Raw genomic sequence first — 24244 nt, forward strand, 5'->3', positions numbered from 1 at the left:
TTCAGATACATTTAATGGACAGGTTGAGGACTATACATTTGTGTCTGTGTTGTTTGTCTCCTCTGAAAACACTAATCTCAGCTCATTTCAGCTCACATAAAAAAGACATGTTAGGTTAAAACAGTCATTTAGCAAGCATGCGTTGATAATATGGTTAAGTGTTGAAAACGACTTTCTCTGGCATGATCGTACTGTGTGTGAATCTAAACAGATACTCAGTCAGCTGTCTCTCTTCCTGTCTGTCTCTCTCCCTGAACCAGTCTGTCAGGGTGTGTTTGTGAAGCAGCAGGAGAGCAAGACAATAGAGGGGATCAGGTTGCTATGAAACCTGACTAGCTAGCCACACACAGGAGTGCCCAGGTGTGTGTGTGTGTGTGATTTCCACAGACAGTAGTAAATATATTGGGAATGGCCAGGAGTCAATCCTTCTGTTTTGGGAATCGGTGTCAGTGGACTGACATTGCCTAACCACTTACTTATGCAGTCTGCAAATCCTTTAAAGACTTAACATGATTGTCATGCACAGTTACCCTGACTAAAGGCCATAATGTCCTTAGCACGGTTAAATATTGCCTCATGGGACCGGTGCATTGCAGGCGATGTCTGCTCTTCTCAATTAATCTTCACTGGAACAAATGTGAAGAGGTGATTCTTAATTCATTTCAGGCAAAGCTACATGATCCTCCGTCTTGTTGAATTTCATGCTGGTGCATGCTTACTTGAATTTCTTGGCCTATGATGCAGACTAACAGAACACACCAATAGACAGAGGTTGGTGGACCAGTGAGGAAGCTGTTCCCTATTGAGCAATTGCAAATGTAAATGCAAATTTTATGGCATGTGAATGTCACTTTTGCAGGCAGCTTTCACTGTATTCTACCACTTTTGAAAATGCAGCATTAAATTGTCAGCAAATATGTGACTTGTATCAAAAATGCAAAACAATGAAAATAAAAAGTAGAATCTTATCTCATCATTTTTCTTTCATCTAAGCCAAGATTTTTGTGTTTCCAGATCAACAGTTGTCCTTCAGCTGTTACTATGACACAGAATCAGTTTCATGTTATGTTGTGTTGTCCTTGGCACATGTCCTGTCTTTTAGAGGCTCAGCAACATGCCCACATCATGTCAGGGAAATAAATGTGACTGTAAGTCTAACACTGCAAAGCAATGCTAGAAATCCAGGAAAATTTACTTGTTTCTCTTACTAATTTTACTCATTAGTTGAAGTGTTATGGGTAAAGGACAAGAGGTGGATTGTGGTCAAAGCAAAAGGTCATTAGCAGGCATTAAAACACGATGAAGCACATTGGCCTAAATATTCAGCATTCTTCATTGTGTGTTCATAGGAAAACAAAAGAGACAGACGTGGTGTTCGTGCATGGCAAACCGCTGCAACAGAGGGTTTACTGTGATAAAAGAGGTCAGATCACGGAGTCGGTGTCATCCATGTTTATTATCAACACATGACACACACACACACACTTGCACTGTGTGTCCTTCTCGCCACTCCCCCACTTCTCTTCCCTTTTTGATAATCAGGTGTCATTCTTTCCAGCCAGTCAGCAAAAAGCTTGTTATGCATTGACTAAATTCTGACTGGTTAAAGTGTCTCTCGCTGATTTATCGCTCGGTTGTTAGAGGGAAGAAACCACCACAGAAAAGTGAAAAAGCTTTGGTTTTACTGTACCATCTTTATGTGTGTGTGGCCACAGACATGCAGGTGTTTAGTTAATATACGTACAGCAGAGCCACAAGACAGCACTGACTGACTTGTAGAGCTATCAGGCCCAGTGTCGCTGTTATTTAGTGCAACAGCTCAGGTTAATGTTTGACTGACCCGTCTCAGACTCTGACAGTGACGCCTCCTGGTGCATCTTGTCTGTGTTCGGTCAAAGAGATCTCACAAGCTTGGGAGAACTGCCCCACAGCCAGAAATTTTTTATTGAAACAGATCTGTATGACAGTTAAGGAAAAAGGGTGAACCATCCCAGAAACTGGTAAACACAGCAAATATTTTTTAGGTTTATTTTGTATGAATCTCTGAAAGCGAAAGCCACAACCTTAGCATAGAGTTGCCTCTGATTTATTTTTCATTCTCAATACATGTTTAGGTTTTTAAAATGTTATATTGCAATGACAACGTCTTGGTTCGTCTGTTTGACTGTCAGACTGAAATCCAAAGATATTCCGATATAGAAAAAAAGCAGCAAATCCTCAACTAAAACCAGAGAACGCTCGGCCTTTTTTGCTTCATAAACACTTTCAAGCTATTAATCGTTTACTGTTCTATAAAAGAATTCGTCAGATTTCTTTTAATCAGCTAAGAAACTGATTGAATAATCAGCTCCACAACCTCCTTTTCTGCCGTCATGTTTGCCATCTCTGTTTCAGTCCAGTTATGAAAGGGAAAACACGGAGTTGACCGTCATTGACATTTTCAGCCACACATCTGTTACAGCTTTCCAGTTGCCAGTCATTTTCTGAGCTGAAACGTCTGTGTTTTAGGTATTTATTAGCAGTTGGCATGTTTTTTCCTTCTTGCATTCCTTTTGGGCTTTTCCGAAAGAGTTGATGTGTTTTGATGTTTTCCCCTGAGTTGTGTTTGCTGGCACACGGCTAACACAGGTTCCTGTTAAATGGCTTCCTGGGCAAATGGACAAAGAGTTTAATGGGTCCATCCATTTCAGAGTCTGTCAAGAGACATTAGAGTAATACAAGATTCTCAGTCTTGAGCCGGTTGTTTCACCTTGCGTTGATGACTTTCTATCATTGTGATCTGAAACAGATGAGTAGTTTTCCTTTGTAACATCTGCACATCTGCTAGCGAGGTGTAAATCAGTGTTCTCTATTTGAGGTAATCATGCAGCTCAACAGTAAACAATACACAGACTGGGAAACGCAAGCTCCAGCTATTACATAAGAGGAAGAAACACCCATTTATTCTCCTCAACAGAGCTGAACAGATGTAAATGAATGTATCACCTGATTTGACAATAGCTGAAACAACTCACAGAAAGCCGTTTGAGTCCACATAACCAAAGGAAGTACGACTTAAGTTTTAATGATCAGCGTGAATGCAGCCAAAGATGGAGTCATAGCAACTGCAGGAGTGAAGCATCTTACTGACTCAGAGCTGACTGTGATCCCTGACACTCACTGTCTTGATTCATAATCCACTAGAACCACCATAATTTGAACAGCTATGAATCACATATCTCTAGTGCTGCAGTAGTTTCTATTTCTGCAGGGGAAAGAAAGAGAGAAAAGCAAAGTAGATCCTGCAAGGCAGAACAAATAGTAATAGAGGAGTGTGTGTGTGTGTGTGTTTACATGCCGTAGATAAAACAGAGTAAACAGTTAGTTTAAAAGTGATCATAACACTCAAGCAATTCAATTACCAAAAGTTAGGTTGAGTGCCAATCAGTAACATTTAACAGCTGTAAAACAGACTATCAGCACTTCAGAGGCTTTTGAGACCAACATTTAACAGAGCTACAAGAAAATTCATCGATCTGTGCCTTGATCGCAGGTGCAACACAGCACAACAAAAGCAAGACGTTTGAATATGTGCAGGTTTTTAGAAAACTGCCTGGACAGTAGGAGCACTGATCACAGTGTCGTGAAACGGCTCAAATCCAAAAGCCTTTCAGCAAATAGAAATGTATGTGGTTTCTATTCCGAACTCACCACATAACATCTGGAGTGAGAATCACCGATGGCCGCTAAGCCCAGGGTGCTGAGGTTTCAGTTTAGGTTAGAAGAACCAAGGTATTTATCAAACCTCAAAGGCACGTGTCAAACTCGGATTCGGCCTGGCACCTCATCTTGTTTAACCAGTATATTATAACTACAGTATGGTGTCCAAAACGACATGTCCCAGAATGCATTCTGCCTAAATAGCTATCCAAGTGGTTGTAGCTAGTGACGTTAACAGCAGTATTAGCCGAGCAAAAGCAAAGAAAAGTGAATACGTGTTTGTGCTTCATGAAGACAAGCTGGTATAACTGTGTAACGATGCAGCATCAGTGCTAAAGAAATACAGTTTATACTGGAGCTAAGTGTACTAACTCCAACCTCCAGGCCAGCAGCTGCGGGGGCTTGTGACCGGAGGTTCGATTCCCCAAACAAGCAGGAAAAATTTGGGTGTTGAGGGGAGTGAATAATCATCACTCCCCCACCTCCCTTAGCAACAGCTGCTGTACCCTTGAGCAAGGCACCTAACCCCTAACTGCTCCCTGGGCGCCTGACATGGCAACCCACTGCTCCTGTGTGTGTGTTCCCTGCACGTAGTGTGCTGTGCTGCATGTGTGTTCCACCAGGGATGGGTTAAATGCAGAGAAAAAATTGAGTGTATGTAAAAAAATATACTGCCAAATAAAGTTTGTTCTTCTTTCTTCTTCTTCTTCTTCTAATTTTGGGCATCGGGAAAAGCGGCAGTAATCTTAATGCTAAACCCTTCAGTGGAGCAGCTGGCTGCTGGCTGTTCCTCCTGCCTGCAGAGCAGCGAGGGGGGTGAAGTCAACAGTGTGCCAGTGCTCCTGTCTGTTTTGCCCATAGATGGCAATTGGAGACATTTCAGGACAACAACCTTTTAGCAACAAATCCAAGACTATTCAAATCCAGATGCTCTCAGCAAGGAAAAAGCAAAGTGTGTATGTGTGTGTGTGTGTGTGTGTGTGTGTGTGTCTGTCTGTAATATCCACAGGTGTAAACTGTGTGTGCTCAGATCTTGGCCACTGCTTACAGTTCAAATAGCTGCAGGTCGACTTTTTGAATGGCAAACAAAGAGAGTGCAGTATATATAAGAGGCATAAACGTTTGTTGGGCTTAAAAGAGTGAATGTCAACATATATAATTCCTGTGAGATGATTGTTTTCGCCCTTACTGTTTTTGCTGTATCTTTTATGTCCTAGTCCGATTCTGTTGGGCCATTGTTTTGTGTTTTGTGTTGCGAATCAGTGAGGAGAACTTTGATTTCTCGTGTATCTGCATGGCTGGACAAATTAAAAACAAACAGTAGCCATTAACAATTTAGTACGTGATTTTCCAAGAATTGTTTTACGCAAAAGGAACAAAAGCTTTGTTTACTGGAGTCTAGATGGCTGAGACTACTACTCTGTATTTTTGAATGGTCCTCTTTACAAATACATGCTATTTTTTATGAAGGGTTTGTAATGTCTTGTACAGGGCCGTGACCACAATTTCTTATCCCGGTATAGGTTATTTCATATCCAGATAACAGTACATATCACGATACAGGCTCGCATTATGGATGTTTTCAGCAGGTGAGCTGCATGAGGAGGCTCGTTAAAGACGAAGGCCTATCAAAACACTCAAAATACTGATGTATACCAGTAGTGCTAACACATAATAATCAACTAGCATGATCTGAAAATTTATTTGTAATACTTAATTGCTATTTAATCCAGGAATTTTATTGCTGATATGCAGACGGAGACCAAAATCATGTTTATCGCTCGCAGATGCAGGCCTGTTCTGCTGTCCAGTGTTCGTCCTGCTTTCTTCCTGTTTTTCTTGCCTCCCCTCTCCAAAAATCCCTCTCCAAATGCCGCACTTCTCCTCCCTCACACTCCTTCCTCAGTCTTCAGCACACACACACACACACACGCTCATGCATACACATGCAAACACACACAAGTCCTCCCCCATCACATTCTTGGAAGAGACCTTTTTTTTCTGTTTTTCTTTGAGGAAGATGCACACAGTTTGATAGCATAAACACACACACACAGTCTCACTCACACACACACACAGTCTCACTCACACACACAGTGCAGAGAGAGCCTGGGGGTCTTCAGAGTGATGCCAGTGTTTCAGACAAGTTGACATTTCCCACCCAGACTCTGCCGTTTGTGGGTGAATCTCTCTGTGTGCATGCGTGCACTTCTGCTCTGGAATGCCTCAGTAATTAGTCTTTTGTCCTAGCAGCATTTTCAATGCTAATTAACCCTTCTCTCTTGGAATGCACACAGACTGTCTGGGTCTCCGATTGGCTGGGCTGGGGCTGTCTAGCCACCTGATTGGTTATCAGTGTACAGAAAACTGTGTCTCCGCTGGGCGCCTTCAGCGCCCCTCGTCTGGAAGCTAAATGACTGGTTTATTCTCTCACCCTGAGATCGAGGCTCATTAAAGCAGGCCAGCGGGTTTGTTGGTGAGAAACCCAGCAGAAGCAGACCTGTGACCCATTTTTGGGTTTGAATCTGGAAAGGAAACAAATGTCACCAGTCGCAGTGGCATGTGTCCAATCTGGCATGTGCCGCCATTAAGATCAAATGGTGTTATTGTCATTGAGACAAACTAGACAGCATTTTGGGTGCCCTTCTCTTTTTTACACAAACTCACAACATAAATGATTAGAGTTGTTCTGGGGGCCTGAGAGAATTTCTTTTTTATGTTAACCAACATCAGTATTTGCTCACCTGAGAAGGCATCAGTATAGATTATATAGATAGGTGTCCCTCTCCAGCTGGTCTGACATAAAACTGTAGAATGCTGCATTATGGTAACATATCAATAAAAATGTATTTCTGTTTCTGTTAACTTTTTTTATATATACTATTGTCATTCGTGGTTGTGTGTGAGTTAGTAGCTTTTGCAACAACATCCGTATTTGAAGCATCGTGGTGAAGGACAAGCTCAGCAGTCTTGATGATACCGAGCTTCAGATGATGTGATGAAGCTCTCTGTCAGTCTCTGCAGATGTTTTGAGTCTGGACAGACATGGATGAAAACTGCAGCCTGACTGGTGCGCGGAGGCACACAACCACGAGGCAGTAATTCTTGTTAACTTTGTTGGAGAATTTGTTTTACGGAATAAATATTATTTCAGTGTGTAGTGTAATTACTGCTTGTCCTGTCGAGTACAGTACACTTTGTACATCCACTCTAATGTGCTGTGATGAGGGTCTGGTGTTATTGTTTTGTTTGCGAAAGCGTCACTTCCTGTGATTATGTAACTGGATGTTCTGATGTTGCCTTTGATAACATGGACACTGCCTCACCTTTCCTTTACTTCCAGAGCTCAGCTGATCTGAGGTTTGTTATTTTTGTGCTTAGGTATTTGTTCATATTGTGCCGTTCCTTTCTAATCTTTCTAGAAAACTGTGCGGTACCAACTGCTGTGGCTGTATTCAACAATTGTTTCCTTTAAGTTCATACTGTATTTGTCTGTGTTTTGTGGTCAGCGAACAAGGCACAAGCCTTATTCTACTGTGCTGAAACTTACATTTAGGACCAAGACTACGTGATTTGTTAAGAAAGAAACCAATTTTTAATCAAATATAGACCACAGTTGTGCTCATGGCTCACTAACACAGCAATAGGAGATAGATAGATGGCTTGCTTCATGATATAGCAGGAAGGTGGTGGGCTCTCTGAGAGGACCTGAGACAGTGCAGGTGCTGCAGAAGCGTGGGTTACCAGATTCATGCTTAAGCCATCCTCATTATTTTCATCCTCCTACTATTTTTCCTGCGAGCCGGAGCCCAAAGATGTTGTCATTTCCCCAGTGAGGCAGTCTGCGCTCAGCTTGCCACAAACTACAGGATGAGCTCATACTCCATTACTTATTCATAGAGACCGTCACACAGGCTGACGCAACCACAGACAGACACGCTGGTTTAAAGGAGGTGGACAGGCATGTTGGCAGACCAGGCTGGTAACAGACGGTCTGGTAGGTATTTACCCAATGGTAACAGACTGGCGGGATGCACATGATAATGAGAGAACGAAAACAGCCATCTTGATATGTTTCTGTGTAACATCGTGCAGAGCAGCTGCTTGTCTTTGTTCCTATCTGTCACATCTTGGCTACATCTTTTTCAGCTAAAACTTTGCGTTGAAACTACAAAATATGCTTGAAATTGGCAGCTAGACACGTGGCACTTGTTTGCACCACTGAGATCTTTTCTCAGCTTCTTTCTCGCTGATGAAAACTGGCACGAGGCCTCGGAGAACCGAGTGAATGCCATTTGTGCTGCCAGTCCGTGTTTCACCCGGTCAGTGTTTTGTTTTCACATGCTGGGGTCCTTTTGTTTGTCTCAGTGGTTCCATTGATCCAGCCTGTTCTTTGATGGGTGGCTGTTTTCTGTTTGTGAATCACTCAAATTTTTTTCCCCAGATCACAGTGGAAATATGACCCGAGTTACAGGCCTCAGTGAATCACTTATGGTTGCACAAACACAGGAAAATACTGGCGTGATAATCAAACTGAGTTACAAATTTGTTTCAGTTCATTTACTTGACCCGACGTGGTGCTCATGTTAGCCAGTTCCAGCCATGTCCAGCTGCTGCTCACTCATTCATGCGGGTTGTGTTGCTGTAGAAGTGCTCTTTAAACACGGTGCTGCTCAGCCTTGCTGTATGAAAGTCTTCCTGCTGTCTTTGTATTTTAAGAAAACAATAACTTACCAAACAAGGAGGTCAGCCGTGTCGTATTTCTCTTGGTGACCCTTATTTGCCCCTGTCCAGGCCTTGGCTTGTGTTGACATGCACACAGTGGTGGTAGCAAGGACAGCAAAATGAATGAATATCATGATTTCATCGTCGGCGGGTTGGGAATGGTACGTTACTGGCTGCTCTCCACCTTTACATTGTCCTGTGTTAACTGAGACCTTTCTGTGCTTCAAAGCAGTTGAGGTGTTGATTTACCGTGCAACAGTGTGTGTGTTTCGCCGTGTGTGTGTCTCAGCACTTTATTTTGTTTTCAGAAGCTCCATGGATTATCAGGAGTGGAGCTTATTTTCTGCCATTTTATGTTAATTCCTGATTTGTTTCTGTAAGTTTTGTTGTCTCTTGGTGGGCAGCAGCGGCTAAACGATCAGTTTGTGATTGGAAAGATGCAGATTTAATCTCTGGTCTGGCGGGAGAATTCAGGGTGAAGGAGTAGAAGCAGGACCAGATGCCCCCTGCCTTACTGCCGCCTCTGTGCTGCCCTTCAATAAAGCACTTAAGTGAGCCGAAACCACCACAGGAGGCAACAGATAAGATGGTGTTCGTGCTGGACCAGTTCCAGGTGTGCATGTGTCTGAGTGCTGCCGAAAAAAGCATTTGTGTTTGTTGAACCTGCCCTGGGGGAATAAATGCTTTTAAAAGGAAATCTCTTCTGTCCCGATGAAATTCATGTTTCTGTGCTTGTGAGGACAACGCTGTGATGTTCAGTCTGTTGGTTTTTGGGGATCCCAAGTTTTGGTATATTTTGCAGCATTCATTTAACGTTTCCAAAAAATACTGGTTTCAGTTGATATCAGGACACAAGGAGAAACTTGCCAGATACAGGCAAGATACAGATGTACATGCAGGCATGCTGTGTGTGTGTGTGTGTGTGTGTGAACGAACACACACACACACGGTGGGAAGAAGGTGGAGATATTTATTGTCAGTACAAACAGACATCTGACACACACAAACACAAAGTGGTGGAGAAACAAGGCAGAGATGTCTTGTTGACGTCACACATTCACTACACTGAGATGGGATCACAGAATGTCTTCATGTTACTACCAGAATAAGATTAATATCTGAAATAAGAATTAAGTGATCATGAAGTGTAATGAAAGGAAACATCCTGGAAACCCTCATCTACATATCGATGATAATGTTGGCTCCTGACCGACTCCTACTGCTGTGTCACTGGTAGGACATGTGTACTTTATTTATGTAAATAAGAACAGATTTGTATTCAGGCAGACAGACTGCTGAGTCATGTAACCCTGAGTTTTAACTCCACACGTCTGAAAGTTAAAGAGACGATCAAAGCGCCTCCAGTTTACTTTGTATTCATTCATTTTCATATCTTTTCAACTGTGTGCAAAGATGAATTTTATCGTGTGTTTGTTGTTTAGAGGTGCTAATCTTAATTCATTTGCTCTCTTTTCTTTTCTCCTCCTCCCTCCATGTTTTTTCTTCTTTCATCCTCAGGACCAGTTTGATAATCTGGACAAACACACTCAGTGGGGGATCGACTTTCTTGAGCGCTACGCAAAGTTTGTCAAGGAGAGGCTGGACATCGAGCAGAACTACGCCAAGCAGCTACGGTATACACACACACACACACACACACACACACACACACGTGGGCAGGTATGCAGATCAAGGCTTTTACAGTACAGCTATGGGCGACACCCATCCTGTTTTTGTCTCTTTGTCTTACTCCTACAAAAACAGGAGAACAAACAGCATGGAGGTCTCCATCAAGTCTCCCTGATCTGACATTTGTGCTGATTTTTAGTACAGTTTCAGTCAGCAAAACAAAGCCATTCACTGAGTGACTCAGCTTTAAAACTAACAAGCCCGCATCATGATTTCTTTCAGTAGTTCCACACGTGTGTCGTGGCGGGCCGTGATCGAGCTTATGTCCTGTAGTCTGTTCATCTGCAGATGTAATCCTCATTTAAAAACCACTAGAGTCCCGGTGGTTGTTGGTGTATGATTTCAAAGAGGGGAAATCCCCCCAGAAAACACAACACACACACACACACACGCACTTCTGCTGCAGGTGTGAAGAATGATCAAAGATGGAACCACGTGTGTGTGTGTGTGTGTTGCTGTGTGCACATCACACACACGCGTTCCTGTGCTTGCTTGTTTAATCATTAACTCGCTGCTGTACTGGAGTCTGTATTGTCAGAGCCAGAGGCAGCAGTCAGGCAGAGACTTTGATATTTAAATCTTTGAATCAAATACTAAGATCCTCTCTCTTTTAGTGTGGGATTGTAAGTGTGTGTGTGTGTGTGTGTGTGTGTGTGTATGTATGTATGTGTACATGCAGTTGTATGACTGCCTGTCTCCCTTCTGTGTACCTGTCTCTCTGCCTGGCTTAAAATGTCACACAGTATTCATCCATTTTGCCAAGAACTGCACTTCTACCTTTTACGAAATACCTTGAATACCTAAAAAGTCTTCACTGCATACTCAGTATTATGTGTACATGGACAGACAGACATGCAAGGCAGTAATTCTAGTTAACCTCCATGTCTGCTCTCTTCCCCATCAGGAGCTTGGTGAAGAAATACTGTCCAAAACGCTCTAAAGATGAGGAGCCAAGGTGAGGAAGCTGAGAGGATTTCTTTTAGTTTGTCTAGTTTATGCTTTTCTTTAATTCTTGAATGTCTGCATGCTGTAAGAGTGAAAAAGACCTACTGGAAATTTATTTTTGTGCTTCTGATGATGCAAATGCCTGACTGTACAAATCTGCAGATTTACCAAACAGTTGAATTGGTCACGTGACAGCAGTGCACTGAGCAAGTGCAAAGAGGAGTATTACTTGATGTGCATCTAATATACATAACCCAATCACCTGTCATTACTTTGACTGTAACAGATGTGTCATGAGACTGTTGACACACACTTTCACCTCAGGTGATTTCACCACGAAAGCGGTGTTTTCTGACTACAGATTTTGATAAGTGTGGCACATATTAAACAACATGGTAACAATACTTCATAGGCCGCAGAGACCAAATTGTTGACCAAAATTGACCAAAATGTTCTCTTTGATGTTGAATCTTTTTTTCACAGTTAGTGCTGTGAAATTTCTCCACAAAGTCATGTTAGCAACGCAACATATTAAATTGGAAGATTTTCACTCGGTGTAGTTAGTGAAAGATGCAAGAGATTCATGCAATGATGTAACACATCATACACACAATTAAACCGGATGTTACACTTGGATATTAGTGTATTGTTTAGTCCTGTTTAAACATAAACATCTGGGATGAGACCAGACAGGAGCCATCTTGCGTGCAGTCTTCAGATATTTATTGCGTGTCTGATGTGCAGGTTCACGTCATGCCTGTCCTTCTACTCCATACTGAATGAACTCAACGACTATGCTGGTCAGAGGGAGGTGGTGGCGGAGGAGATGGCCCATAAGGTGTACGGAGAGCTGATGAGGTACAGCCAAGACCTCAAAGCTGAGAGGAAACATGTGAGTACAGGGATGAGTTCAGACTTCGCTCTTCTTTGCATTTTAATGAACAAGGTTTTTCAGTTTTGATAATTGAGACCATGTTTGTGGGAAAACCCGTTTCCGGCTGAATAACGGATGTTGCTCTTTGCCCTCAGTTTCCTCTGTGTCGTCTCCTTTGCATTTGTTTTCTGTTTGGCTTTCCTCAGAAGGATAAATATGTTGGATGTGATGTTAACCATCTGTCTTTTACCTCTGCCACCATCTGCCGATGCTATCAGCACTGACATGCGTGTGCTTTGGAAGAACTGCGCCCTCTGCTTGTTTTATGCTGCACAGCATCAAATACCCAGATAAATTCTCTGTGACACATTATAAGGCCCAGTGCACAGGCTGTTGTTCTCAGTTTCAGTGTTTATGATCGTCATATTAATGGGAGTTCAGCAGCAGTATCACAGGCTGCAAGCTACATGCTGATGCTGACGTGAAAGGTTTTGCTGCCTGGCAGTGATAAGAGTTGATTCATACTGTGAGCTGACTGGAGACTTGCTAATATTTGTTTTAAGATTGTCAGTTTGTTCCTTTGTTTTTATCACTGAGCCTTGCTTGTTGAGACGTAAAGAAACTAATTCCATTAAATAGTTGTATAGCGGAGTCATCTGAACTGTGTCTCGCATCTCTCTGAAGGATCAGACTTAGGATCTTAACCATGACAGGAAATCTCCAAGTGCAGTCTTTGAGTTTTATTTAATATAACATACAAATTTCTTAAATACATCATCTTACATATGAAGGTATATGAACCCGCCTTCTTTAGTTAGTAAGAGGTACTGCTAAGGTACTGTTTCAAACCAAGCATAAAAAAAAAATCTAATTTTCTTAGTGTAAACATTCATTCTTGACGCGGGAAACGCAAGGTTTACTTACTTTTTTTTTACTTACTTTTTTAACCACTTCACACGGCCTTTATCAACAGACAGAGTTTGCCCGGTTGTCATGGAGGGAAATTTTAACTGTCTCATTTTTCTCCTCAGTGTTGGTCTGAAAACTTCAGCACCAAATTTCATTCTTCATTTTGGAAACTAGTAGTTTAACAAAAAACAATTTCAACTGAAGGCCAACTGCTGGCCTTTTCTGGACGTGTAACCACATGATGTGGTCGTCCTCAGTGCATGTCAACAGGTCTCCATGACAACAGAAAACCTGATGATGTTGATACAGCCGGGATTGTTTTCTCAAATTATGTTTAAAAAAAATAACATATAGTATGAAATGTGTCCACTCACTTTGTGTATGTGCATTTCTAACCAAAATTATGTATTTGTGTTTTTGTATGTTTGTTTATGTATGAATGTCTCTTTTGTGTGTGTGTGTGTGTGTGTGTGTGTTTGTGTGTGTGTGAGAGCAGCACTTACAGGAGGGCAGGAAGGCTCAGCAGTATTTGGATCATTGCTGGAAACAGATGGACAACGTAAGTGTATATGGAGGGAGGGAGGAAGAAGGGGAGGAGGAGGAGGAGGGATGGAGAGAATAAAATGAAGTGTTTAGTGTAAATATTCTCCGTTAGCGACAGCCAGCTGCAGTCGTCTCATACTTGTTTCCATGAGGAATGCAAGAAATGCTAACAAAGGTAACTGCAAGACAAATGGGGATCCACATTTTCCCCCTGACTCCACACATGCTGTAATTTAGAGACAAGTATGACTTTTCTGCTTCTTGAATTAGTGTTGCAGTCTCCTCTTTGCTCTCCAGATTAATAGAAAGTATATCAGATTGTTTGTTTCTGACTCTCAGAAGACAGCAGTGTCCTTTTCTTCTTCTGGCAAACTTCCCAGTCCATGGGGACAGGGTCCGGGACCAGGAAACACACACACACCACACACACATGGACCAGCCCCTCCCAAATCAGTCTAAAGAAAAGAACCATGTGCCACATTTGGCCCTTGACAAAGTAATGTTTGGCTCAGAGAGGCTCCAGAGGGACGGGGAGAGAGAGAGAGAGATTCCATTTGGTCACTTCTGAGGTCATTTCATTTGCTGAATTATATCATAACAATCTGCTCATTAGAAGGCGTATTATTAACCATCACAGTTCCATAAGAACTGAAGAGCTAATCACCGCTTGTTACATTTCCAAATAAATGCACATCCTGTTGCAGTTTTTGGCCTGTAGCCTGTTAGTTGTGTTACCTCTTCACTCCAGCACATCTGATGGAGAGTGTTTCAGTGTGGTCTGCGTGACTTTGATAGTGACTACTTAGTGACTGGACTGTAATGTCTCAGCTATTCACTGTGTTTCCTTCACTGCTAATGTGACCCAGATGGGCTGGCAGGAAGTGAACTATCTCCCTCCGTCTGATTCATCTCCCTCGTTGGCTCTCATTCACATATTTTCTTGAGTTTTATATACTGAGAACTTTTTTGAAAATGACAGGAAATGAATGAGCATGTTCTTCATGTCTAACATTTTGTCTTCTTTCTTTTCTTCTTTTTCCTTTTCAGAGTAAAAAGAAGTTTGAGAGAGAGTGCAGAGAAGCAGAGAAAGCCCAGATTACCTTCGAACGGTTAGACAATGACATCAACGCCACCAAATCAGAGGTGGAGAAGGTAGGATGAGCCCACCGGCAACACACTTACTGTAAATCATTTGTAAGCCACTGTGATGAACCATCCCCAGCTTCTTTTTCTTCTTATTTTATTATCATTGACAGTTGCAGCATGTTTGCTTTCCGTTGGGAGATGACTAAAGTTGACAGTATATTATGGGATGAGTCACAGCTAAAATTTTAACTTTGCCGAAAATAAGCACAGTTGTTTTCTCTTTTGACATTAAATTCCACATTTAACACAGTTCAATAACAGGATAACCACATTCATCATACCTACTTTTTTGTTTTGCTTAAAGTTAGCAGTGTATAATTGATGTCTTTAGAATTATATAGTGGCTCCTTTTTGCCCCCACACTTACTGTATAATTAGACTATGTGGATTAAGTCAAAGGTTGAAGACAGAAAAACCTTCCCATCCCAGTGTGCTGTGTTTTTAGATGAGGTACTGTCTATGTAATAGTAGTTTTTAACAGAACAGCTCTGGAAACAACAGGAAATATAACTGAAATGTTTTTGTTAAAGCGAACAGTTTTAGGTTTGTAAGATCTTACTTTGTTAATACTGTTCAGAGCAGTAGAAATCAGCAGCATTGTGTGTATTGTGTGGTTTGTGCTGTTGTGACTCCAATTAAAACACGACTCTCCATTCTTTAAAGGGAAAACACAGCATGTGTTTTCTTAACTTTGGCATGCAGAAGCAGTTTATTTTGTTCAAGGTTCTAAATGGGTCCAGGTACTCTTGCTATATAGGAGCAGTTATGTTGTGTGGTTGTGTTGGAGTGACGAGAACGACAGGATTGTGGTTCTAATGTTTGGACCAAATTGCTCAGGCCAAGGCCCAGTTCTACCTGAGGACTCACATGGCTGATGAGAGTAAGAACGAGTATGCTGCCCAGCTACAGAACTTCAACGCAGAGCAGTGGAAACACTTCAACAACGCCATACCACACATCTTCAAGGTGACGCACACGTCGTACTGCAGACTCACGTTTATTGAGTTTATGGTCTTAACAGACACTGACTTTGAGTTCCTGGTTGATCATATTGGTTAAAGAATGATTTAACATAAATGCCTTTTCAAATTTTTACTGTGAGGCTAAGAAACAAAATGGATTGTTGCTGATAGTCTTAGGTATCCAAAAAGCACAAGCACCACGAAAACCTTTACCTTCTGTTTCTCTGATTTTCAGAATCAGTTTTAGAGTAATAGAAATTTTACACCACCTTTGATGCTCTAAAAGTTACACACAGTCTCAGGAACAATTTACAGGAGGAAAGAAACAGACATACGGCTAAAAACGGGGAAAACAAAGCTGAACCAAGAGTCATTTTGTTTCTGTCATTTTGAATAAAATAAATACAAATGATAACATAAAGCTCCAGCAAAGAATTAAGGACTTAAGGAGCAGATAATTAATGGAGGTTGTTACTGACACTGTGATGATGTGCTGGTTTAAACTGTTCATCAGACTGGTGGCCTGTGTAAAGAAACTGTTCCTGTCCTGGTCCGGTCCTGCTCGTCTAGGTGCATGGTGCTGAGTAGCGCCTCCCAGAGGGGAGAAGTCTGAATGTTTCAAGTTGGCCTGTCAGTAGCTGGTGGTTGCTTACTTCATTTCTCCAACTAAAACTGTTGTCCTGTTTAGAGAAAGTGTTGTGCCCTGCGTAAGTGGCCCTTTAAATGTTTAACTTGGCGGTGCGTCACATGTAAACCATCACTAATGTATTGAGTGGGTGTCATTGCTGCCCAGGCAAAGGAAATGCAAACTCTGACAGGTTGTTTACTGCCGAGAGGCTTGTTGAAGTGTCGTTTCGAGCACCGCACCATCTGGCCTATTCCTCGTGTTTATTCCGTTTCCTCCTCTCCATATGGCAGAATCTACAGGGCATGGACGAACGTCGGACAGTGAAGCTTGGAGAGACGTATCGGAGTTTTGCTGAGGCAGAACGGAGAGTCATTCCCATTGTCTCCAAATGTCTAGAGGGAATGGTTTCTGCTGCCAAAGCTGTCGATGAGCGAAGGGTATGTAGTGGACTGGAGGTCAGATGCACTCTAAGAAAGCTGTCCTGAAGAAATAAGCTGATACTTAGCATAGGATGATAGAAGACTTTTTTGGTCTCCCATCACTCATCTGTCCATCTGTTTTTAATGTCCCTTCTTTCCAGGATTCGGCAATTGTTGTGGAGTCATTTAAGTCTGGCTTCGACCCACCAGGCGACTTCCCCTTCGAGGACTACAGTCAGAATCTGAGCAGGACGGGTTCAGACGGGACCATCAGCAACACGCCTAAAGGGGACAGGGATAGAGACGGGGCTCCGGGGCCACGGCCAGACCCGAAACACCCTATGAGCAGGACCAAGAACAAGCTGTGGCTGTTTGGGAAGAAACCAAAGGTACAAGCAGTGAGGGATCCTTGTTGTAGTACTGCTGCGCTTAAGCCTTATAAGCAGGGGAAACCTTGGATGATATTCATCAGTATATTCATAATGTTCTTGTTAGAATGGAGGGGAAAAGGTCTGAATGGAAGAGCTCATGAGAGCTCTTCATAATACACTGCAGATTTAAGTAGTCACAGAACATGCCTTCTGAGTTTTACCATTTATTTAATCTAAATGTAATTAAACAAGGACTGAGTGTTTATTCATTTTACTGGTAGTCACTTCTCAGATATGCCGCAGAAAATCCCCCAGCCTGCAGCTTTGTTAGTCACACAACCTTCTCCATTTTGCTCTACGGCAGGCACTTTCTGCAGATAAATTTAAAGTCTTATTACTTTCTTTGCGCCTTAGTTCTAGTTTTTGTCCCCATTCCAGTGTTTGTGACAACTCTGAGATTTCTTTCTCCAGTACGCTCCTTGAACCTTGGCCCGCTCCACCGGGACCATGTTGGCTAATCGTTAACCCTCTCCTGTTGGTTTTTGTAAACGTATCAGGCATTTCTGGGAAGGATCAGGGTGTGTGTATATGGATTAGTTTCACACACGGTGCCCAAGATTTTCATAGGTGTGTCCCAAGTTTGAATTTAAAACCCCTGAAAACTTGGCCTCTGTGACATTAAATATGAATGTTATATACAAGTAGCAGTTTTCTTTCTTTTTTTGGTTTATGTAAACATCTATTAAAATTTGAACCCTCAAAAACTCAGTTAAGCTGCTTTATCAGAGCTACGTGTTAGTGACGGGATCAGATTTTCTTCACAAATATCCAACTGTCTTCAGATTGTGACCCAAATGACTAAATCCTGATTGGTACATGGAAGTCTGTGGCATCACTTTTCCCCAGTGAAGCCCCGGCCACTTCATACCCATGAGAAGATCACAGAGAAAAGAAGAAATGCAGCAAGATGCCACATGACAAACTAAACTTATTCTGAAAACACTACGTTCATGTCAGATTCGCTCACTCATTCTAAGCAATTGTGTTTATAACGACGAAAACCACCATCAAACGTGAAATACTTTTCAAAATCGAGCATAAATCCAAAGAAGGTGTCTTCCTGATTTTTGCCTTTGTCCTCTCTCCCGACTCCACACCAGTCCCCTACCTCCTCTCCTCCTCCCCCTCCCTCCTCCTCCTCCTCCTCCTCCCGTCCCCGGCCCACTTCCCACATTTTTCCTCCGTCCCGGTTCAGCTCTGACCTTGTGAGCCACTATCTGTCTGAGATAAAGACTACAGTACCCAGAATCCCCCAGAATCTGAGGGGCCTGAGGAGAGGGGTGAGACAGGAAGTCGTGCTGTAGTGTGTTTGATTAAGTTGAAGTGATTTTGGTTTTTAAATTTCTTCAACAGGGTGTCTGGAAAAACAGTAGAAAACTATACAGAATTTAGTTAAATCCGGTTTTATCGTGAGCTGTTTTCTCTGATTTGATTTATATTTTCAAAGTGTAACTTCACTCTTAACTTTATAAAACTTGCAGACACCCAGTTGTTCTGTTTTTCTCACTCATTTCTTCTCTTTTCTGTTTTTGTCTGTTTGTTTCTCTTTCTTTCTTTTCTCTCCTCTTTTATTTATGACAGATTTCTGCTCCAATCAATGAGATGGAAGATGATTGATGGTGTGTGTGTCTGTGTGAGGGATTTGGAGGATTTTTGGCTTTCTGGTTGCAGTGGGGTGTGTGTTAACACTGTCATTATGCTCTGAAGCAAAGCTTTCTGCTTTCTGTCAGTGGAACACAAATTTGTAAATAACACACGCTTCAGTGCCAAGTCAACATTTGATTGGCTTTTTCCTCCCATCGTTTCTGTCAGGACCATCTGCGATTGGCTGCTTTTCAGTGTGGTTTAATGTGTCAGGTGGCCTGCAGAAGAACAGGTGGACGAACCTACTGGGCGTCTGTTCGACTGCTGATACAAAACCGGCTGCTTGTGGGCCATCATCTGATTCAGAAATACATTCCAGACAGGGAGATTTGCAGGAAGTCAGTGTGTTGTGTGCTGTGGAGGTTTGCACCAAAATGTATCGCGTGTGCTGTTCAGGTCTAACATGTTGGATGCATTACGGATTTGTGTACGGTAGTTTAAATAGCGCTGCACCCATTAATCAATTAGTCAATCCACAGAAAATTAATGAACAGCTGTTTTGATCATCATTTTATTCATGTTCCTCCTGCAGTTCACTGGTGCTCTTGTAGCAGGATTGTAGATTTCATGGCTCATGAAGCTCATGTGCAGGAGAAACAAAAATGGGATCCACTTGTAAAGACTCGTCAGAAGCTCCACAGGGTACATTCATTATCAGCAGTGTTTAGAAATTATCATTTAATAGAATTATGGCAGAAAACATTTTCAACTTCTACGGTTCACTCAGCCCCAAAGTGTTTTTTTTTTTCCTTGTTATTCCTGCAGGAATATTTTCATTGCTTAGGGTAATCAGCAGAAAAAAACACATAATTGTATTTTAACAAAAAAAAGCCTGCTGACACACTGGGAACACGCAGCAATCTGACTGGTTTTTAATGCTGACCGGCTGGCCTGCTGGTGGCTCCTTGACTTACTGACAACTAACCAGCATCTCATGTTGTTTGTCTCTTTTTAACGGTTAATGCGTCAGTGGTCAGTCAGGACGGTAAGTGTGTGTGTTTGTGTGTGTAGAGAAGACCAAAAGAGACCCAGCAGTCTAGTTGCTCGTATCTTCACCGTGTAGGATGTCCCCTATTGTCCAGTTTACAATCCCAATAGTGATAGTAAAGTTAACTCCTAGTCAAGATAGATTTCCCAACAGCTCTTTTACCAACTGAAGCGCCCAAACACAAACAGAGTTTTCATTTTTAATCCATTTTACTCATTCAGTTATTATCTATTATCTATTCTTTTATTTCAATTTGAATGTAACATCTACATGCTGATTTGGGCTTCTTATTTAACAAGTTTCGTTCTGTGGAAAGTTTGTTAACAAGTCAGTGCCTTAATCAGCAGTTTAACAGGCATACACAAATCTTTATCCCGTGTTTTTGAGGGATCGCTCTTCCACACAAATGACCTTATTCTGAGTTGGTATGCAGTTTAAATATATGTTTGTTTTTAACCACAAGGCCCCATCTCTGGAGGACTTCAGCCACTTACCCCCTGAACAGAGGAGGAAGAGGCTGCAGCAGAGGATCGACGAACTCAACAAAGAGCTCCAGAAAGAGATGGATCAAAGGTAGGGTGGGCAAGTCCACATCACTCATTCAGAAAAGTCAAGGACAGTAAGCCTCACATCATGCCTACACAGAAAGCATTTAGTTTTTCACTTTTCCAGCAAGACGATTAAGTCATCTGATGCCGCGGAGATGACACTCACTCTTCACTCACAAAACTGTGGCGGAAAAACGACCATGGAGAAGCTGTAACGCGACGTGTTTGCTCGCTCTCGTGACCTACAAGTCCATCCCATAAACTCGTACTTGTTTGTGTCTTTCAGAGATGCCCTGAACAAGATGAAGGACGTGTATGAGAAGAACCCGCAGATGGGAGACCCCAGCAGTCTACAGCCTAAAATATCAGAAACCATATGTAACATGGAGAAGCTGCGCTCTGAAATCCACAAAAATGAGGTGAGCATGAGGGAAGATTTCAGTTCAGAAAGAGCCTGTAAACACCTGAGTGTAAAACCCAAGAATGAGGTGGAAGGTTGGGGATGAAAAGAACACTAACAAGTGTTCCTCTGCGTGGGAGAATTATTTTAGCTCTTCTAGAGCCTCTGGCCCCATCTACTGGTCAACTACATACAGAAAAACTGGATGGCAGCTGCAGGTGTCAAGTCTCCTCTCTTTGTCAACAGACTTGGTTATCTGAGGTGGAGGGAAAGCAGAGCTCCAGAGGAGACAGGAGACACAGCGCCGACAACCACCATCACACTCCTCAAGGCAGAGAGAGGTAAACCAACCAACGAGTAAAGATGAGGATACTCTTTACTCTGTAACCCTGATTTATTTTTCCCTACAATGTTTTTTCTTAAATATTCTTTAATGTAATATATCTATATGTAATATATATTACCAGGGTAATGATAAGATATATATATATATATAATTATTAAGAAGTAAAATCCAGAGTTGCGCCTGAATCAGGATTAAATTCAGTCGAACCAGGCTTCTGCGTGCTGATTCCCATTTTTCCAGGGGAATAATTTACTCTCTCTTCAGTCTTTTGCTGTTTGTTAACATGCAGCAGTGATGTATTTAAATCATGCAAACTCAAAACTCCATCCCATCAGTCCTGAGGGCAGTTACACAGATGACACCAGTCAGGAGCATCACAAACCTCACCACCGCTCCGCCCCGCCACAGCCCGGAAACTCCAACCCCGATCCGCACGAGTTCGACGACGAATTCGACGACGACGACCCGCTGCCTGTCATTGGACACTGCAAAGCGCTCTACTCCTTTGATGGTGAGGACAAACGGTCTGTCCGAGCTTTAAAGGGAGCTTAAAAGTCATTACTGTCGACCTTCAGAGTGTCCACCGACAGGTTTAACAGCATCAGAATCAGAATCAGAATTCCTTTATTTATACCCGAGGGGAAAATCTAGTTTGAGGAATAAGTGAAACAACATGTGAACATGAAAACTTTAATTTGTTGTTTGTTTGGCTCTTAGGTCAGAACGAGGGGACACTGGTGATGGCAGAAGACGAGGTAGTACTGATTTCTTCATCACTATGATGAACTCGCACGCTGTAGTTTATTTTGACTCAATCTCTCTCTCTCTCTCACATACACACACACACACACACACACACACAAACACACACACACACACACCGTCCTGCTGCTGTAAATACTCACTAGAGCACCAAATGTGTATTGATCTGCCTCTGAACGTACTCTCCAACAAAAGTCATGTTTACTAAAACAATAGAAGAATCTTAAGAAGCTTGTCTTTTCCATTGCAGGTGTTGTACATCATCGAGGAGGACAAAGGCGACGGCTGGACGAGGGCGAGGAAGCAGAGCGGAGAGGAGGGCTACGTCCCCACCTCCTACGTAGACATCACCCTGGAGAAAAACAGCAAAGGTGCTGTCACCTACATCTGAGGCTACGTTGTCCTCTCATCCGTGTGTCATCCTGTCCATCGCTGCTTTCTGTCCCTCACAGTAACACTGCAAAAGAAAAAAAAGACAACATCTAAACACCCACATGGACATTCATCTGTCTTCCTGTCCTGATTTCCATCCTGTCTCTCTGTTCTCGTCCTCCTGTTTCCTAATTATTCCTCTCACTCTGTCATCATTTGTCCCCGTCCTCCTGTCATATATGTGGGACTGGTGTGTCAGAGGTGAGTGTCGGGACACAAAGACAAATAGGAACAACCCGTTTGAAGGTGTGTTTGTTTTGTATGACGTGTTTCTCTGTGTCAAAGATGTCTCCACTGCTGTTTTGAGCCCGAAGTCGAGGCTGCATTACTTCTTTATCGATCAAAGTGTTTAAGATTGTTTAATGTAATATATTAGAAACATTTTATTTTTATTTTTACTTGTTCCTTTAATTATTTTGATGTTCCTCTTTTTAAAAAACTGGCGACGTTGAAAACTGCTTTTAAAGCTCCTTGGTTTCAATTGTCGACATAAATTGAAGGTGTTCTGATTTCATTCGTTTTAAGTTCTGTTTGGTGTGTGTGTGTGTGTGTGTGTGTGTGTGTGTGTGTGTGTGTGTGTGTGTGTGTGTGAGAGTATTAGTTTCTCTGTGTCACCCGTGCCATCACACTGGAGGTGGATTGTAGAGACTGTTTTCACACTGGAGTTTAGTCTTTCAGGTGATGTCCTTCCAGAGCAGAACTGGACATTTTAAAGGACAAAGGTGACATATTCTGGACTTTTCAAAGTCAACAAATCCCTTGAAAAGACCAAAACCAACAATCTGTCAGACAACCTGAAGCTCTCTGAGCCTGTTGGTTCCTGAAACTGTAGTCCTGCATTTGTTCGGGAGTCCGGAGTCCCCGTCTGGGAACCGGTTCTGTAGCGAGTGTTTCTGACATCAGCTCAGAGGAGAAAAAGACATCACACTTTGATCATTCTTGTGAGTAGGATCTATTCATTGTTGGTTTTGGCTTGTTGACAAGAAGAAAATATATCGCCAGGTGCAATCTTTAATTCTAAAATCTGAAAGAAAGTTAGGAGACGAAGTTCAGGATAAGTTTGGAAAGTGACAAAATGCAGTGTGGAAATGGTTTTGGTCCGGCAATTCATCAAATTCTCATTGACAGATCATGTGTCTGATGTTTCACCGACATCCGTGATGGTTTGATCCTCGGCGGCAGGTGTTGTCCACTGTTTGAAGGGTTTTTCTTTTCTAGCCAACACCTTTCAGTAAGAACAAGAGTGCAGAATCATGGCAGCCAAATACACAGAGTGACTGCACGCTGAGAACCGCTAACAGGAAAGCGTTGCTGCCATTCATTTGTTAGCGTTATCATGTTGTCAGCAGCTATTGGTAAAATGTGTTTTAAGGAGAGGCTGCCAAATGTAACGAAAGAACATGAACCTGCTGCTGTTTCACAGCAGAGTCCAGACTGAACACTGCAGTTCAGTCTCCATCCATTTAAAACTTGCTGAGCTGTTGTTGTCCTGGACAGAAGGAAGGCTAATTCACCTTTTGTTTCAGACTTATAGAGATTGAAATGTTGCTCAGGCTGTTATTCAGTCTAGAGTGAAAAATGTTGACAATTGTTGGATGTTGGATCTTTACGAAGACCTCAAGTCTTCATTAATCCGACCAGGGTTTCTGCAGGTTCTTAGAAAGTCTTAGAAAGACTGGTTTACGCCTGTTGAAAATGACAAATTTTGATGGGTGTAAAGGCTTTAGAGTCGCACACTGAGTCCGATATTAAACTGCTGGCTAACTGCCTTCATCCAAAATTGTTCTGTCTGTCAAGTCCAGTTGAATGTTTGAGTTGAATGTGAATAAATTCATTTACTTTGCAAGTAATTCTGGGGCTTTTTATGCTGGTGTGAAATAGGTCTTAGGTTGCATTCAGACATCCTCAAACGTCAAAGTCTAATGACAGACAGAAACAGCCGATACCTTCTACCTTTTTTCATTTGAAATGATTGAATTGTCGTCAACCTGACAGAAAACCTGAAGTCTTCTCCTTTAAAACTTAACACAGTTTCTCCCTGTGAACAGTTTTGTTCTTCTGAAACACAAACCTCCTTCTCAACATCAGTCATATTTGTGTATGTGTGTCTTGTGTATATTTTAGTAACTGGCTCTCTCCTCTATGTGACTGCAG

General features: G+C 42.2%; 1 protein-coding gene across 3 annotated transcripts in view; it reads left to right on the plus strand.

Moving 5' to 3' along the window:
* Positions 1-24244, plus strand: part of fnbp1l (formin binding protein 1-like) — a 40678-nt gene that overhangs the window by 12149 nt on the left and 4285 nt on the right. The window contains exons 2-17 of one of the 3 annotated variants that reach the window (XM_046392656.1): positions 9943-10058; positions 11018-11068; positions 11803-11950; positions 13338-13400; positions 14432-14536; positions 15368-15496; positions 16411-16557; positions 16701-16937; positions 18071-18250; positions 19585-19599; positions 20066-20175; positions 20437-20569; positions 20797-20891; positions 21232-21407; positions 21614-21651; positions 21909-24238. In XM_046392656.1, coding sequence (XP_046248612.1) covers positions 9943-10058; positions 11018-11068; positions 11803-11950; positions 13338-13400; positions 14432-14536; positions 15368-15496; positions 16411-16557; positions 16701-16937; positions 18071-18250; positions 19585-19599; positions 20066-20175; positions 20437-20569; positions 20797-20891; positions 21232-21407; positions 21614-21651; positions 21909-22049 — 1884 coding nt within the window. In that variant the 3' untranslated portion in view covers positions 22050-24238. Of the gene's footprint in view, positions 1-9942; positions 10059-11017; positions 11069-11802; positions 11951-13337; positions 13401-14431; positions 14537-15367; positions 15497-16410; positions 16558-16700; positions 16938-18070; positions 18251-19584; positions 19600-20065; positions 20176-20436; positions 20570-20796; positions 20892-21231; positions 21408-21613; positions 21652-21908; positions 24239-24244 lie in introns of those variants that run through there. The other 2 variants (XM_046392655.1, XM_046392654.1) reach the window with 2 other exon arrangements.

This window comes from Scatophagus argus, chromosome 6 (genome assembly GCF_020382885.2).
Source record: "Scatophagus argus isolate fScaArg1 chromosome 6, fScaArg1.pri, whole genome shotgun sequence".
In the NCBI taxonomy this organism is placed as follows: Eukaryota; Metazoa; Chordata; class Actinopteri; family Scatophagidae; genus Scatophagus; species Scatophagus argus.